Here is an 18,349-nt window from a genome sequence, read left to right on the forward strand (position 1 = left end):
CCATCTCCAGCGAGACCGAGGGCAAGGACAATCCCACCAGGTGCCCTCCCCACGAACTCCTTTGCTCCGCCTCCTGTGCCTCTGAGCTCTGTGTTTGCTCTGTGTTGAAACGGTCACCCTTCTGTTTGCTCACTTTGTGGATTTAAACACTCCTCCCTAGCTGCGGCGTGAACAAGCGGGTGGACGTCAACAGCTGTGTGACCGTGCGGGACTCGGACACCTGCAGCCCGCTCAGCCCCAGGCGCCTGCCCACCTTTGTGGAAAACGCCGCCACCCTGCCCAAGTCGCTGGCCATGGTCATCCCACCGGGTGAGTCCCACGCGCTCTGCCTCTCCCTCCCCTCCGGCTCTGTCGACAGGTCGCAGTCGTTGATCACTGTCTCGCATCTCCTTATAGAATAGAGCGCCGCGGCCTCCGGGATGGTCCAAAAAGACCTCGGTTGTGCCTTCTGCCAGAGCAGCCCTGCCCGGCGCCGAGAGACACAGAGCCGCGTCCTCCAAGTTTCAGCCTCTCTGAGCCAGGTAGAGCGTCTGTAGAGCAGTTTGCCTTCTCACGCTGCAGCTGCCGTCACACTTCACACCAGAGGTGGGACCAAGTCAGTGTTTTGCAAGTCTCAAGTAAGTCCAAGTCTTTATACCTCAAGTCCCGAGTCAAGTCTCAAGCAAAGACACTCAAGTCAAGTCAAGTCTCGAGTCAAGACAGGCAACAGTCAAGTCAAGTCCCAAGTCTGAAACTTGGAATTTCAAGTCCTTTCGAGTCTTTTTTTTTTTTTTTTTTTTACCAATGTTGCAGGCAGGGGCGAGGCTAGGGTATTTGTAGTGGTGCTAGAGCACCACCGTGAAGTTGCTTAGCACCCCCTGGCTCAACACATTTTTAAAATATTATATTATGCAAAAAACTTGCTCTGCACCTGCGCAATACTTTGGTATTGTGCCTCTGTGAGCACTGGGGGCTGGGCACCCCTAAAGACCAGATCCTAAAATCGCCCCTGGTTGCAGGTATATTTTAAATGTAAATAATAGACATGCGTTCTTTTTAAAATCTGTATTCTCCTCAAATCTTGATAAAACATGTGCAACTGAAAACACGAAGTATAAAAAAAATTAAAATTACACCTCTTTATTGCACAGTTCAATTTGTTAAACTTAGCTGCAAAAATATTCATACTTTAAACTACAATTTTCCAGAAATAAATATTCTGTGAAAAAGTCATAAGTAGAACTCCATGTTCAAATAAAAAGTGCTGATATTTTCACAGTACAATACAAAGAACCATAACAGCATTTTTCCCTCTCTTCTCTTATCTGGTTTCTTGGAGAACATGTGTGAGTGACACAAGACAAACAAATATAAGAACTGAACAATTAACAGGAATCTGCAACTTTAGACATTTCAGTAAACTATTCTGCATTGCATTTGCTGGCCAAAAGTCTGTATGTGATTTGTGCACGATGAATGATGTCCCCATAGCTGAAAACTCGCTCCACTTTTGTCAATATATTTTTTTCTCGACGTAGATGTCTTCAAATACACAATCCATGCTGAGATAGAACTGGATATTATGATGGTGACAGAGAGAGGCTCTCTTCCCCGAGTTCAGATACAGAACCCAGGGTTGCCAACTCTCACGCACTGAGCGTGAGACACACGCATTTGACCGTCTTCACACGCTCTCACGCCACACATCCGATTTCTCACGCCGGAAAAAATCTAGTTTATTTACCTCTGATCCACATCTATGATTCAATGAGTTACTAGTTCGCTCTGGCACCAACCACTGGCGATCGATCGATCGCGATATAATACTTAATTTGTGTCCATTTTACACCCCGCCCGGTAAAAATTTACGTTCGCCAACCCCCCATTTGATTGGTTGTGCTGCAGCTCATGCACACACACACGTACAGAGTGTGGAAAAGCAGATGACTGGTCTGCGTCAGAAGGACGGAAATGAAATTAATGGGGCGCACTTTATAAATATTAATATGCGTTTTAAAATTTAGATTTGGGGTAAAAAAAAATCAAGTCTTTGCAAGTAAACAGGTTCAAGTCCAATTCAAGTCCCAAGTTATTGGTGTAAAAGTCCAAGTCAAGTCTAAGTCTCTGAATATTTTTTCAAGTCAAGTCAAAAGTCTTAATATTAATGACTCGAGTCTGACTCGAGTCCAAGTCATGTGACTCGAGTCCACACCTCTGCTTCACACTGCCCCATAGAAAATCTTATCTTCGCCCTGTTGTCTTATCCACATGCTGCAACCAGGTGTAGTCCAGAGAGTAGTTCAGCTGGGAGTATTGATATCTCACTGCCATTTTGTGTCTTGGCTCCTCCTACAGGTCCAGGATCTGTTGTGATCTCATGACAGTTCAGGAGGCAGATCCCCCTGGCACCAGTCCACCAGTCAGGAGGATCAACTCACTCCCTGCTCTTTCTTCAATTTGCACTCCTGTTACATTTGCACATTATATTTCTAATTCATTGCATACGTTCACTTTAATCGTAATTACACCAGATTCCTCATACATTCACTTTGCACATACAGTATGTTTACTTACTGCTGCATACGCCACTTACTTGAATGTAAATTTCAGAGACCTCTATTTATTTTATTATATATATAAACAACTCAGCTATATTTTTTATCTTTACTATTGTACTTACCGTTACTATTGTACTATTCCTTTTTTTACTGTTTTAGTTAATGTTAATTTTAAGTAAATGTTTACCGCTGCACTATGGAGTCTGAGAGTAACGTAATTTCAATCCTGTGTATGTCCTGCACGTATCACAGATTTGACAATAAAGTTGACTTTGACTTTGAACTACCCCTCAGCAGGCTCTTCTTACCTGAAAAAAATGACTTTATTACAGAATTTCAATACTGCAGTGTCTGGGCTTTTTTGTTTGTTTGTTAGTCCACTTTTGTTTGTTTTAGCCTATTTTAGTATTTTGTTTTTAAATTATGTTTATTTCAGATGCATCATCTGTTTTATATATTTATTTTTATTTAACATTTATTCAACCAGGAGGAATCTCACTGAGTTACAATAACTCTTCTCCCAGGGAGTCCTGGCCAATATTTGCAGAACAAAACAATTATACACAATGACATACAATACTTCTATACACAACACAATTTCAGAGAGGGTAAGAAGCCTAGGTTTAAGACAGCTTGACGCTCATTCCAAACATAAGGCGCATACAATGAAAAAGCCATTTTCCCCAACTCAATCAATCAATCAAATTTTATTTATATAGCACTTTTTACAACAGTTGTTGTCACAAAGCAGCTTTCCAAGTGCCGAGTCCTAGCCCCCAGTGAGCAAGCCAAGGGCAACAGTGGCAAGGAAAAACTCCCTAGTTTTTTGCATGAGGAAGAAACCTTGAGAGGAACCAAGACTCAGGGGGGGAACCCATCCTCCTCTGGCCGACACCGCTCACCATGACCAACTCTGTTCTTTCTAATGGGCTATCTAAGAGCAACTTATTTTGTGATTTTGTATTATATAAATAAGATAAATTAGATTGAAATGGAAGTAGATTAGAAATATATAAAGGTATTTTCCCCATTAGGGCCTTTGCAATAAAAAATCAATACATGATACTTCCTACTAATAATTCTATCCACTGAATTTCTGTGACATTACATGTACACCGTATACGTCCTGTGTGTGGGGCGCCGAACTAATTCGTGTCTATTAAACTTTTGGCAAACACGTGACTTGGAGAAGCTTTTTAACAGTGTGTGATAATGCAGACACAAAATAAAGACAATTGTATTCTTCATCACAGCTGTGGCATTATGGTGAAATATCTGATCGGTTGGAGCAGTTCTTAACCAATTAGATTGTGTGGCAGGAACTAACTCTTTTTTACATGTGCTAGCAATGTATTAATTTGGATAGATTGCTGATAATGCTAGCTTGCTGCTAACGTTAGCAAGCATTTTATTGCTCAAAAATAACTTTATTATAGAAACTCTGTTCATGTCACGTTATAGCCTATGTCTTGTCATTCACTTGATCTTTTGTATGAAGCACACTGTTTTGCTTTTGACTGAAAGCAGTAATGGTTTAAAATGTTATTTGATGCCAAATGATAATAAACAAGTTCATATCTATGAAACCAGTGTTGTCAGTGAAGTTCATTTACAATAATTATAACAATTAAGTATTAATAATAAAAAATCTCATAAGTAAAAGTATTAAAAACTTGATGTATTAACTGTAAGCAGTTCTTTCTTAATAGTTTAAGGTATTTGTAATTGTGTAGTTAAATTAACAAGTAAAAGCAACTGAGTAATTTTAAATTGAGTAATTTCAACTTTTAATTAGTTCACTCTATTTAAATCATATAAGTATGAATTGTATCCATACAACTCAATACCTCTGTTTTTTAATGTAGATTGAACTTATTAGGGTTAACAATGTGTGATAATGCAGACACGAAATAAAGACGACTATTGTATTCTTCATCACAGCTGTGGCGTTATGGTGAAATATCTGATCGGTTAGAGCAGTTCTTAACCAATTAGATTGTGTGGCAGGAATGAACTGTTTTATACATGTGTTAGCAATGTATTAATTTGGATAGATTGCTGATAATGCTAGCTTGCTGCTAATGTTAGCATTCAGTAAATGTGTTGCTGTGTTAGAGTTTTAAAAATGTATCTCAAGTATTGGGAAACGCATGTTAGCAGTCGTAAAAAAACTAAAGGATTTCTTAGAATTTAGCAGAAATTTTAGTTAGAAATACACTCACTACCAGCAGGATGTAAAGTTGGTGTTTATTTTAGCTTGTTTGAAGTAAATAAATGAAAATGCTTCCTCTCTCTCTCTCTCTCTCTAATTTTATGTTGTGCAAGGCAAGCATTTTATTGCTCAAAAATAACTTTATTGCTTAAAAACACTGATTTGAGGAATCTCTGTTCATGTCACGTTATAGCCTATGTCTTGTCATTCACTTGATCTTTTGTATGAAGCACACTGTTTTGCTTTTGACTGAAAGCAGTAATGGTTTAAAATGTTATTTGATGCCAAATGATAATAAACAAGTTCATATCTATGAAACCAGTGTTGTCAGTGAAGTTCATTTACAATAATTATAACAATTAAGTATTAATAATAAAAAATCTCATAAGTATCTCTTAAGTTATTTGTAACTGTGTAGTGATTAATACTGTAGCAGGAACCACATACCAAAATTATAGCAATAGCAAAAATGCCTTTATTAAAACAGAGATATCTCTGGGAATCTCACATTCTAACATCAGAGAGACCCAACAAGTGTTTGTACATGCCGTCTTTATATACGATTTCTCCACGCCCCAAACTCACAGATCTGCTTCTATGCCTTACATGGTATTGTTGTTCGAACAAACAAGACTTCTCTCTTTGTCTCTAAACCTAACATCTCTTATACATATGGTTCCTGTCTCTGGACTGTCTGCTTGACCCGAGGTCACCATACATCAGGATGTCATACATTCATGTTTCACCCATGTCAGCATTATTAGTTCACCACTTCTGCTTGAGCAATCACCTTCTCGTTTAAACTCCTTACGCATCATGATTTCCTAAGGCCCTCTCTCGGGTTCACAGCTCGGACACATTTAAAACAATAGTTACATTTAATTCCTATATTATGTTTAAAGGGTAAGCAAAATATATTGTTGCTAATGCTAGTGCTAAGCAAAAAACTCAAAATCATAACAAAAGTTAAATTAACAAGTAAAAGCAACTGAGTAATTTAAAATTGAGTAAATTGAGTAATTTCAACTTTTGATTAGTTCACTCTATTTAAATCATATAAGTATGAGTTGTATCCATACAACTCAATTATATTAGCTTTGACAGAAGCCATTACTTAATTTTTTTGAGGCAACGAGTTACCTCTGTTTTTTAAGTAGATTGAACTTATTAGGGTTAATTGGTTGCCTTGAAGTTTGCGGTGGGGAGCAAAGACACGCGGGACACGCCTACTTTTTTGGTAGCCTATCAGTATAGTTAATTATATTTCCTCTTATGTGACTGGATTATCCTGGATGATTTGCGTTAGCATTTGGATAGCTCGTTAGCTGACCAGGGGGCTATTCCACGAAGCGAGCTTATGAAAGCGGCGCTTATTAGAGTGAGCCTCGCTTGAGTTAGCCAAACAGTTCACTTCCGTCTAGTTCCGTTCCACTAACGAAATCCAGACGCAACCTATTCCCGCTAATTCAAGCCAGGCTTTTGTAATTGGCGATCATGCGCGTGCACACAGTATTTACACAGCCTCACTAATCGATATTCGAAAAGGCAAGAAAATGTCGAAAGAGCTGAAGAAACGAGCAGCTTTTTTTTTCTTCTGCTGAACAGGAGCTGCTCATACGTCTTTATGAGGAATATAAACACGTTATTATGAAGAAAGGCAACACATCCTGTATTAATAAAGCCAGAGAAGCTGCTTGGCATAATATTGCAGACAGATTAAATGCGTGAGCATATACACTACCGTTCAAAAGTTTGGGGTCACCTAGACAATTTTGTGTTTTCCCTGAAATCTCATACTTTTATTTATCAAATGAGTTGCAAAATGAATAGAAATATAGTCCAGACATTGACAAGGTAGAAATAATTTTCTACTTTAAACTTTGCTTTCGTCAAAGAATGCTCCCTTAGCAGCAATTACAGCATTGCAGACCTTTGGCATTTTAGCTGTTAATTTGCTGAGGTAATCTGGAGAAATTTCACCCCATGCTTCCAGAAGCCGCTCCCACAAGTTTGATTGGGTTAATGGGCACTTTTTTCGTACCATACGGTCAAGCTGCTCCCACAACAGCTCAATGGGGTTGAGATCTGGTGACTGCGCTGGCCACTCCATTACCGATAAAACACCAGCTGCCTGCTTCTTCTCTAAATAGTTTGTGCATAATTTGGAGGAGTGCTTTGGGTCATTGTCCTGTTGCAGGATGAAATTGGCTCCAATCAAGCGCTGTCCACAGGGTATGGCATGGTGTTGCAAAATGGAGTGATAGCCTTCCTTATTCAAAATTCCTTTTACCTTGTTCAAATCTGCCACTTTACCAGCACCAAAGCAACCCCAGACCATCACATTACCTCCACCATGTTTGACAGATGGTGTCAGGCACTCTTCCAGCATCTTTTCAGTTGTTCTGCGTCTCACAAATGTTCGTCTGTGTGATCCAAACACCTCAAACTTTGATTCATCTGTCCATAACACTTTTTTCCAATCTTCCTCTGTCCAATGTCTGTGTTATTTTGCCCATATTAATCTTTTTCTTTTATTAGCCAGATATGGCTTTTTCTTTGCCACTCTGCCCTGAAGGCCAGCATCCTGGAGTCGCCTCTTCACTGTAGACATTGACACTGGCGTTTTGCGGGTACTATTTAATGAAGCTGCCAGTTGAGGACCTGTGAGGCGTCGATTTCTCAAACTGGAGACTCTAATGTACTTGTCTTCTTGCTCAATTGTGCAGTGGGGCCTTCCACTTCTCCTTCTACTCTGGTTAGAGCCTGTCTGTGCTCTCCTCTGAAGGGAGTAGTACACACCATTGTAGGAAATCTTCAGTTTCTTGGCCATTTTGTGATTTTAATCGAACCAACAATTGTAATGCTCCAGATTCTCAACTAGCTCAAAGGAAGGTCAGTTTTATAGCTTCTCTAATCAGCAAAACTGTTTTCAGCTGTGCTAACCTACTTGCACAAGGGTTTTCAAAATATCCAATAGCCTCCTTACAGAGTTAGCAAACACAATGTACCATTAGAACACTGGAGTGATGGTTGTTGGAAATGGGTCTCCATACATCTATGTAGATATTGCATTAAAAACCAGATGTTTACAGCTAGAATAGTCATTTACTACATTAATAATGTATAGAGTGTATTTTTGATGCATTTAATGTTAGCTAAATTGAAAAAAAAAAACTGCTTTTCTTTCAAAAATAAGAACATTTCTAAGTGACCCCAAACTTTTGAACGGTAGTGTAATTTAATCCATTCATTGGCATTTAAAAAGTGTTATAGTAAATTAATAATGTTAATAATAATTTCCTGATTTAAAAGTAACATGAGCAGGGTTAAGAGAACGTGGCAGCAGGTCAAGGTGAAATATAAAAATATACTCCAGAATGGTAAGTACAGTTGATTAGTCCAATGTGCAGGAAAAGGTAAAACACCATATTAAATAACTATATAAAATATTTTAGCAACCAGAAAGAAAACTGCTACTGCTACTGCTGCTGCTGGTGGTGGGCCTCCTGTAGCAGCCCTCACTCCTGCAGAAGACCTTGCTTTAGAGCAAAACAGCGGACACCCCATCATTGTGGGAATTGAAAGAGGAACATCATCTGATCCTGTCTGTCCTCATGATACACAGCCTTATGTTAAAGGTAGGTTCAGTTGTTTCTCAGATTTTACATGTTTGTTCTTACAGGCTACATCATAGTATTATTGTATTCTTGATGACTACAGTGGTGGGGGGTGTGCGGACTCTTTTAGACCCTCCTGTATTTGACAATGATGTGAGTACCATAAACCAGCCTATTTCTTATGACGGAACCCTGAGGATCGTTAACATTTATGTGTCTTAATTTGTTGTTTGCAGGGGGAGATTGCCGGACCATCCAGGATGGTACAGGAGAATGAGGACACAGTGTCTGCCTGTTCTGTAAGGCGTGTGTGTCTATGTATCTGTCTGTTAATGTGCTGTGTGATCTCATGATTTGTGTTGTATTTAAAGGAAATGGAAGAACAGAGAGAAGACCCTCAGGCCTCCATGTCCAGAGCTCACACCTCTGCAAGAGAACACGTGAGTAGTAGTTATGCAGTTCAACATGAATAAGTACTTCTCAATCTTGACTATACTTCAGTCTTAAAGGAATCTGAGATTAGTGAGATCTACAAAAGGTTCTTGCTCCAAGATATAGAATGTAAAAAAGCAGATCTGCAATACAAAAAACTAAAAATATGGAAGTTGGAGCTTGAAATAAAGAAAATGGAGAAAAATGTGAGTATTTGCAAAAAGGTCTCACTTTAATATGCTTGTTTTTGCAAGATAAGTAAATCAAAGTTTCTTCTGTCCACAGGCTCAGCAAGACTATTAATAAATTTCTCTTTCCAAAAAAAAAGCCGTCTTGTTTTATGTTAATAGTGTTAATGAACAAATGCAAACAAAATATTCCCTTAACCAAAGTAAGTGTTTGCATACATGTCCCTCATAGCTCTACCATCCATGTGGTCTGCAATTAAAATGCCATCTTCCCATTGCTCCAACTGCACTCTTGGCATTTCTTCTTTTTGCAGTATTGCCACATTGTGCAAAACTGCACAGGGTGCTACGATATCACAGGCTCTCTCAGGGGTGACTCTGAGATGGCGCAAGCAGTTAAATCTGCTGTTTAACTGTCCAAATGCCATCTCACTGCATGCCCTTGTCTTAGAATGTGCACGATTGAACCTCCTCTCTGCATCTGTTGTAGGGTCTGCATATGGGGTAAGGAGAAAAGGTTGGCAGGGGTAACCCCTATCCCTAAGCAATAAGCCAGGAAAAGCACCTACAATTATAAGGAGAAGAGTTAAACACTGAGGCCAAATCTGCACTATTTTGTGTAGTTGGAATGTTCTTACCTTGGGCAAACCTCTGTGCCAGTGAGGAGGCACGAAATATTGTGCACCGAGCCGGGCCATTTTACCTCAATGTTGGAGAATAGAAATTGGCTGGTGCAAACCATTTAGAACAATGGCAAAAGTGACAAAGGGTGAAAGTTGTTCAAACCCATGAACTGACATGCTTTACATTTTCTATTGGGTAGGCAAAACTTGCATGTACCTGTACATTGATGCTGTGAAATAATTTTTTGGTTCACATAGTCTGCCTCCATGGGTACAGATGGAGCCTTTATCCAGATGTGAGTACAGTCTATAGCACCAATGACATTTGAAAATCCTAGAGAATTCAATGCGTTTTGAATTGAATGAATTTTAGCATGAAATAGTTGATTAAGATGAATACAAAGCACTTTGGTAAGTGCTCTGGATAAGAGCATCTGTTAAAGTCATATACATTTAACTCCAGTGCCAGCCCTCTACTGCCTGACCGGATAAACCTACACCATGATGGACATTACTACATCTTTTTCTTTTCTTTATTTTCTTTCTGTCTAAATTGTTGTTGTTGTCATGGTGACCGGTGTCGGCCAGAGGAGGATGGGTTCCCCCCCTGAGTCTTGGTTCCTCTCAAGGTTTCTTCCTCATGCGAAAAAACTAGGGAGTTTTTCCTTGCCACTGTCGCCCTTGGCTTGCTCTCTGGGGGCTAGGACTCGGCACTTGTAAAGCTGCTTTGTGACAACAACTGTTGTAAAAAGCGCTATATAAATAAAATTTGATTGATTGATTGACTCCAAGTTACTGATCAAACCAACACTACTTCTCATGAATACATGACAGCTGTTCTGAAAAGGATGGGAAGGATGCCTCTGTGACCAGGGAATTTGATGAATATATTAAGGAAACGCTTAAGCGCAAGGTAAACCTTTCGAATTTCGCGGCAGACCGTTGCCTTACTAAGATGTTATGCATCCCCAACGCTGTACAGAAATGCACGACTGGCAAAGAAGCGCAAAGTGATACAGACCGTTTGGGGTTTGGTAAGAGCTTTACTACGTCTAGTGGTCTTCTCAATATATGGCCCCAGTAATTTACAAAGATATATAATACTGTGTCTTCTGAACAAATAAGTAGTCATCTGGAAAGCCAGGTGGATCTGTCCTGTCCTGGAATGACCTTGGAGCTGGTAGCATGAATGCTCTGCACACTATACACGCTCCCTCATCTACTGGATTCTCTACAAATGGGCATGCCATGGTCAATCAGCCTTCAGCCTTCACTGTTAGCTGCTCTTTTATAGCCTACATTTTGGATTATTTGTATCACCTGTATGAAAATCTTGGTAAGGTAGTTGTCTGTGTCCATTTCCTTTTTGCACCATTAAGTTAACCACACATTTACATTATTTATACTGAACATATATAAATTGCAGAGTGATATGATTTGCTTGTAATTTGAACAAAAAGAGGAAGTATGGGGATAAATATATACCTAAAAGTATCTTCACCTAAATTACTCAGTATTAATAATTATTAATACTCAGGTACAAAGAATTGTATTTTTTGTGATATAGAGTTTATACTAATGTATGTTTCTGCACCATAACTGCGATTAGACACTGTATTCCATTTTACACTGACCTGAATTTGTGAAGATTAAACCAACACATTAAAATGTGCAGAAACCTCACTGATTAACAATGAATATGTACTCTTAAGATCGAAATATATATTGCATTTGGAAATATAATTATAAAATTTTGATAATAATAACCTGCAATCATTCCAAACTAATAATTAAAGTACTCAATTAAATGTATAAAGATATGATATTATATGCTACATCCACAGCAATTTAATGGATAGAACTACAGTGGAACCTTGTTCCTCAATTCAGTTTCCCGGATGGCGAGACTGACATCACGCTGCTCAGCCAATAGAAGCGGTCCCGCTAAGCTAAGCCTCAACTCTAGCCTGGTACAGAGCAGGTTAGTTCAAACGTATATGTTGCTGTAGTAACTGAGCGAGGCTCAAGTCTCGCCTCTTTTGTGGAACCGAATTTGAGCAAAATGAGCCAGGCTTGGCTTAAAAAGCCCGGCTTACTGAGTTAGCTCGCTTCGTGGGATACCCCCCAGATCCTTGTTTCTTGTGTATGTGATAAATTACATTCTGCACAGTTACCTCAGGATATGTCAACAGAAAATAACAATCATTGAACAATATATATCTACAGTCACCATGACAACAGTTATCATAAGTGTTAGTATTTCAAAGTGCAAAAAGAGCAGAGCTCCTAGGTGTGTTAAACCTGATGTGATTCACTAAAATCTGTGCTCCTTATTTAAAAGGACTTCTGAGTTTAAGGATTTAGCTTTCTGCTAATTCAAAATGTTAAAAACGTTTGACTTTCTTCCTCTCTCTTTCATTTAGAGTGCAGGCACAGTAAGAAATGCACAAACATCTCCATCCTCAAGTAGAATCCATGTTGGGCTTTATTTTGGTCTGGAGGTCTGGCTGGCAGCTCTCAGGTGGTCGGGAGGTTCTTCACAAACTCTCTTAGGCTCTTGTGGATATTGGAAGGTTGGTAACCAGCGCAGTCCAGCAGCGCGGGGCCCATGTGGGCATGAAGGGCTTGGCATAGGTGGACAGTGGCCCCGTCACGCTTCCACCCCTCCCGTGGACCGTACCACTGTTGCTGGAGGTCCCCAGGAGCTACCAGAGCAGAGGGAGCACCTTCTGCTCAACCAGTTGTGGCTTGCAGGGGTAGAGTTCCCTAACCAGCTCTATAAAAAGGACATTTAAAAGGAACAATGATAAATAAATCAACCCTGGACAGCACTGGGTTATTACAGAAGCATTTTCTTAACCTAGAAAGATTTCATTCAATTAAAGTGACAGTATTTGGTAACTATGGTAACTCTCTGGAATGATTATTATCAATATTATAAATATTATTAATTAATATATAAATCTTTTATCTTTTTTTATATCTGGCATCTCTTAGCATATCAGTGGAATGACTTTCTGAAAGAATAGTTTTTTGATAAATGTATTTGAAATTCAAGCCGGTTCATTTTGAACCATGCTCTGTCCTTTAACTACTAGGTCTGGAACTACACTGTGCATGCCCTACTGTAAATACAATGTGTGGTGCCACACACTGCCCTGTACTCGAGTATTTGTTTACAATATATGTCTACACATACATTTGTTTAATGAGTTAACATGGGGCATAGTGGATGGGATAAAAAATCCTCATCATGTATCCAAACATGAATCGCTACCTTGGATTTCAGAGTGTGGACAGTGTCCCTGATGGTTGCCAGGTCTTTGGCAGGGATGTACTTTTCCACCATCTTATCAAAGTCATGGTGGGAGGACAGGAACAGCAGGATACGCCGGCCCAAGCGCCTGAGACGAGGAACAGACCCCAAAACAGGAGAGAACTGTGAGGGACCCGTAACTCACAGCACACTGACCATTTATCTTACCAGCACAATTTTACAAGGCTGTCTGTGTCTAGAAAACACGATAGTGCTTCTATTACTCTACAATTTAGCAGCATTTGCTGACTTCAGAGTATCAGACTAGGAGACTAAAAGAATCAGCAAAATATTACTATCTGGGAAACTGAATAAGCTTTGTAGAATTCTCGTTCTGATCCCAGTACTAACTTGGTTTCTTGTGAAGAGTCCTGTGCCAACTTGGAGACTGCAGGAATAATTCGCGGTGTGATGTCTTTCGCCCCAGACAATAAGCGGCCAGCACCAATCTTCTCTACCAAAGTAGCCAAGTGCCGAGCAGTACACTTTCTTACTGCAGCATTCAGATGACTTTTGAGGAAAACAGAAGGAAAAAAATAACTATTATAATAATAGTAATAACTATTAATCCATCCAATGTATACAGTACAACTTTTAACTTCTATAAAGAAACTTAAAACCCTTATGTATGATCTAATTGCACAATCAAATGATCATATTCTATTCGATTGCTTAGCTTGCACCAGTTAGTGTACATGTGTATTTTTAAACAGAAAATGTTTGTATGTCCTCTGTGAGCTAGCTAACTAGCCTATTTTTTAAGCATTGTGAAGGGCAGTTTGGATCAGCAGAGTGGAGATGGAACGCAATAAAAATAACATATAAGAGGATAAATAAATAAAAATATTGATATAGGCCAGGGCAATATTTTGAAAGAACATTGGAGAGGTAAAAACAGCAGCAAAAAACAGCAGCCAAAATTAGTGCTGTGTTAGCTTCTTGTGACTGTTGTTGCTATCTGAAAGCCACAGTTTAAAGCTCACTGCATGCTAACTGACCAGAGTCCTCCAGCGAGAAGGGCGTTCATGCTCCGAATGGGGGTGCAGTTCTGCACCATGCTGTCCAGAGCTGTGTCCACGTCCTGCCTGATGAAGCCATTGGACTCCGCTGCTTTGTGGAGGAGGACCTTAGCTGTAACCTCCACTTCCTGGTCCATCCCTTTCTGCAGACTGGAGTACAACTCCCTCAAGGTCACCACCGCCATGCGGGACACGCCAGAGCGCAGGTTCAGCACCTGCAGGAAAGATGACGTTCCAGCTCGTTTTAGCCACATCCAACACTGCCACCGCCATCTTAATAAGTATAATCCACCACTGCAATGTGTTATGTAGGCGGAAATACCTTAATCTCTAATTACAGTTAGATATGCCATCTGAATTTCAATTAGATGAGAAATGTTTTTATCAAAAAGGAATTTCAAAGTACTACGCTAAATCTGACTTGACTTTGTCAGCAACGTGTACACATGTAATGTGTACATGCTGATGGCATGTTTGTATTCTGTCTATCCACTGATTTGTTTGAACTGGACATACATGGACATCAGTGGGTTGTGCCTCTTCGGTAATGGTAGACCTTGATCTGATTGTTCTCGTCCAGGCCGAGCTGGACCAGCCCATTGGTGGGTGGGGCAGCTGGGTAGCGTGTGAAGAGAGGCCTGGGCAGAGGTTCAGGAGAGTACAAGGGTGCAAGAGAGTGTGTGTGAAAATATGATGCATTCTGTTCCCGTACTGGTTTGTGTGTGATACGTACATGTGTATAAACTGAGGGGGAGAGAGAGATTGTGAAAGGATACACATTTGGGTCTTTGCGTTGTGATTCCAGCCACCTTTTGTTGTCTTCAATCAGTCTCTGCAGCCTCTGGCTATCTAGCTCAGAGGAGAGACTACACACACACACACACACACACACACACACACACACACACACACATAATGGAAAAGCACTGTATGAGTTCATCAATTTTCCTTTCAAAATCAACAGCAGCACTGACCCTGTGAGTGAGAGTGAGAGATTGTGAGCGAGCCTGCACAGGTGTGCAAGTGTGTGTAGTCACCTTGCTGGAGTGTATCCACTATATGCTCTGGTAGCCCTCATGGGATAGCGGGCACTGGTATCCATGGAAACTCCTAAAATCAGAGCAGTCTTAATACAGGTAGTGCGGTTTAGATTGAAGCTAATCTGAAGCAGGTCTCTACACTGCATCACACTTGCACTGGAAAAGATCGGCATTGTCCAAGCACAGAAAATCAATGGAGGTCATCAACTATGCAAAAAAGGCTATAAATCCAGCAGTGACTGGTTTGTGCTTGAGGGAGAGGCAGAAGTTTTCTATTTGTATTTTAAAGGTTTTACGAGTGATGAAGAAATGAAGCATTAGTGAAAGTTACTGCAGCCCACTGAGGTGACCACTGCTCATCACTGCTAATGTTTGGGGTGTGTCTGTCTCTACGTACCAGGGAAGAGTTTGCTCCAGTGGGAGTTCAAATGAAGGTCAGACCCGTGTGTTTTTGGGACAGAACAGTGTAAGAAACTGTTCTGATTGGCCAATGAAGAGGAGGCGGGGCTTGGTGTCCATGCCCAGGACGGGGCAGGAGGGAAGGAGGAGGACGGAGGTGGCTGAGGGAGGGGCTGGACGGTCCTCCCAGTGAGAGATCCCAGTGCACCCAGCACTGTGTTCAGCTGGCCAGAGATCTGCTGCAGGGACTCTGCTAACTGCTGCACTTTCACTGGCACTGCATGTGCTGAAACAGAGAGGAAGACCAGGGTTTGGGTGTATTACTGCTAGAGAGATAAAAACATCAGACAACTATGAACCATCAAGACCAGAGTGGACTCTAGAGCTGCTTACAGTTGTGGGCAAATTTTTAGTTTTCACAGTTTGCTTCCTCAGTTTATTTTTTTAAGAACCTTTTGTCAAATGTTTATGTGATATAATGAAGTACAATTATTAACAGTCCATAATTGTTTGTTGCTAAACTGCTCCTGAATCGTTGGGAGAAGTTGTTCTGGAAGGATGTTTTGATACCTTCCCTTATTCATGGCTGTGCTTTGCTTAGGCAACATTGGGAGTGACCCCACACTTTGATGATGTGAGGAGGCTCATAGCTGCCTCCTCTGTAGGAGACGCTCCTGTAGGAGACGCTCCCTGAAGCCTCCTTCATGCAACTTGAAGCACTCTCCCCAAAGTCCTTAGTGACTGGATAAATGGTTGATTGGGGTGCATCGTACAAGCCGCACTGTCCTTGCCTGTGAAACCCTTTTGATGCAATGATGACTGAACGTGTTTCCTTGGAGGTGACCATGGTTAACAGGAGAAAACGTAAACGCACCACTACCCTTTTAAAGCAACCAGTCTTCTCTTCTAATCAGCATGACGGATTGATGTCAGCTGTCTTATCCTCATCAACTTTTTATCTCCTGAGCTAACGAGATCATCACTGAAATGATCTCCATTAACTGAAATGGAGGAGCCGTAATGCAATAATTTTGTATTGTAATTTTGTATTGTAAAAGGTCATTTTCATCACAGGGAATGACTTTGCAATTAATTGCAATTCATCTAATCACACTTCACAATCTAGAATCAATACAAATTGCCACCATAAAAAAAACTATGGTAGTAAACTTTGTGAAAACCAAAATTAGTGCCTTCTCAAAATGTCTGCCTGTGTGTGCGTGTTGTGCATTCAGAGTTTGTCTCTCACTCGTCTCCTCTTGGCCATACTCGTCTCTGCTCGTCTCTGAGTCTCTGACATCAAATGAGACTCTCCGATCTCCCACCAGCCGCTCGCCTTCATCACATGACAGCTGAGAAAAACATTGTAAAGCCCAGGTAGGTATTAATGTGGGTTTGTACGTAAGTGTGTGGGTGCAGGCATATGCGTGTGTGTGTGTGTGTGTGTGTGTGTGTGTGTTACCTCCTCTGCCAGTGACGTCTCCAGCTGGCTGAGTCTCTCCTCTTTCTTTCTCAGGAGCGTGTGGTCCTTCTGGACCGTCTCCCTCAGCTTCTCCTGCTCACTCACCTCCTACAGCACAGCGGAGCAGAACATCTAAGAGGAACTACACTCATGCTTCCTACTGTCTCCCATCTGACCTGGCTACATGGCTGTAGGCACTGCAAGACCTAACGTGCTTAGACCCACCACGGCACTGAAACCGTTTAAAGTAGTCTTAAAATCTCTTAATATTCTCAGATAAAGGTCAATCACTCTCCTGGTTCAAATCCTACCTGAACGATTGTTACCAATTTGTACTTGAAAATAATGAATGCTCATAAGGATCTGTATTGGGCCCCATGTTATTCTATTATATATGCTAGCAAGCATTTGTAGGCATGGTATTAGCTTCCATTGCTATGCAGATGATACTCAGTTATATATATCTTCTCATTTGGATGATGTCAATACTACTACCAAAACTGACAACTGCATCCAAGAAATAAAGAACTGGATGGCGTCTAATTTTCTTCTTCTAAATTCTGATAAAACTGAGGTGTTACTTCTTGGATCCAAGACTGCAAGAAGCAATTGGTCGAATCTTCTTATTACACTAGATGGCTTTTCAGTAACACCTGAATCTCCTGCTAAAAGTTTAGGTGTCTCTAGTGATTTGGATCTTTCATTTTTCACACATGCAATGTCACTAATGCTGCCTTTGCAACTTCATGCAATATTGCCAAGCTGAGACATGTACGTTCGGTATCAGATGCAGAGAAACTGGTCCACAATCTCATCAAGATTGGACTACTGTAACTGTCTTTTAACTGGATGCTCTAAACAGTCCCTGAAGAAAGTCCAACTTGCTGCATTTAAATCCAAGAGCCAGAGTCCTAACTAGGCCTTGAGAAGTATATCACATTAGTCCTACTCTCTCAGCGTTGCACTGGCTCCTGGTTAAATATCAAACTGATTTTAAAATTCTTCTGTTGGCCTATAAAGCATGAAATAGTCCTCCACAATATCCGAGTGAACTCACTGCATACCATAATCCATCTCACCTGCTGCTCTCTCAAAGCGCAGAAATGCGCTCAGCTCCGAAAACTACAAGATTACAGCCGAAGGCAGAGTAATGTCTCAGTACCCTCATGCCTGTGGTCACCTCCAGGCCCCTCCATTTAGTTATGCTGCTAGGGATAAGCCTGCTGGAGCCACATGCTAAATCACTGGCACGTGTACTATATATATGGAAGTTTAATTTGATTTTACATATTTAACCTGCATTCTGTATCTTGACTACATGTTTCTACAAAGACAATTCCATAAAGCAGCTAGAAGATGCTCTGGGTTGCCAGTGGATGTGCTGATGCCGTGGATGCATGTGCCAATACGGCCAGCATCCTACCTGAGGCCCAGCATCCATATTGGAGAGACTGTGACTGCTCAGATAGACACAATGGAGCATGGCTTCCCTTTTGGGTCTTGG

At 40.7% G+C, this 18,349-nt stretch overlaps 1 protein-coding gene across 1 annotated transcript; it reads right to left on the reverse strand.

Moving 5' to 3' along the window:
* Positions 1–503: 503 nt before the first annotated feature.
* On the reverse strand, positions 504–15,157 carry LOC143485512 (TOG array regulator of axonemal microtubules protein 1-like). The gene is made up of 6 exons (XM_076984960.1): positions 14,982–15,157; positions 14,501–14,582; positions 13,924–14,159; positions 13,277–13,435; positions 12,887–13,013; positions 504–572 (listed from the first exon to the last, which is right to left on the reverse strand). Exons 1-6 carry the CDS (start codon positions 15,155–15,157, stop codon positions 504–506), a joined length of 849 nt encoding a protein of 282 aa, XP_076841075.1.
* Positions 15,158–18,349: the final 3,192 nt, after the last annotated feature.

The sequence above is a fragment of the Brachyhypopomus gauderio genome, unplaced genomic scaffold (assembly GCF_052324685.1).
Source record: "Brachyhypopomus gauderio isolate BG-103 unplaced genomic scaffold, BGAUD_0.2 sc34, whole genome shotgun sequence".
Lineage (NCBI taxonomy): Eukaryota > Metazoa > Chordata > Actinopteri > Gymnotiformes > Hypopomidae > Brachyhypopomus > Brachyhypopomus gauderio.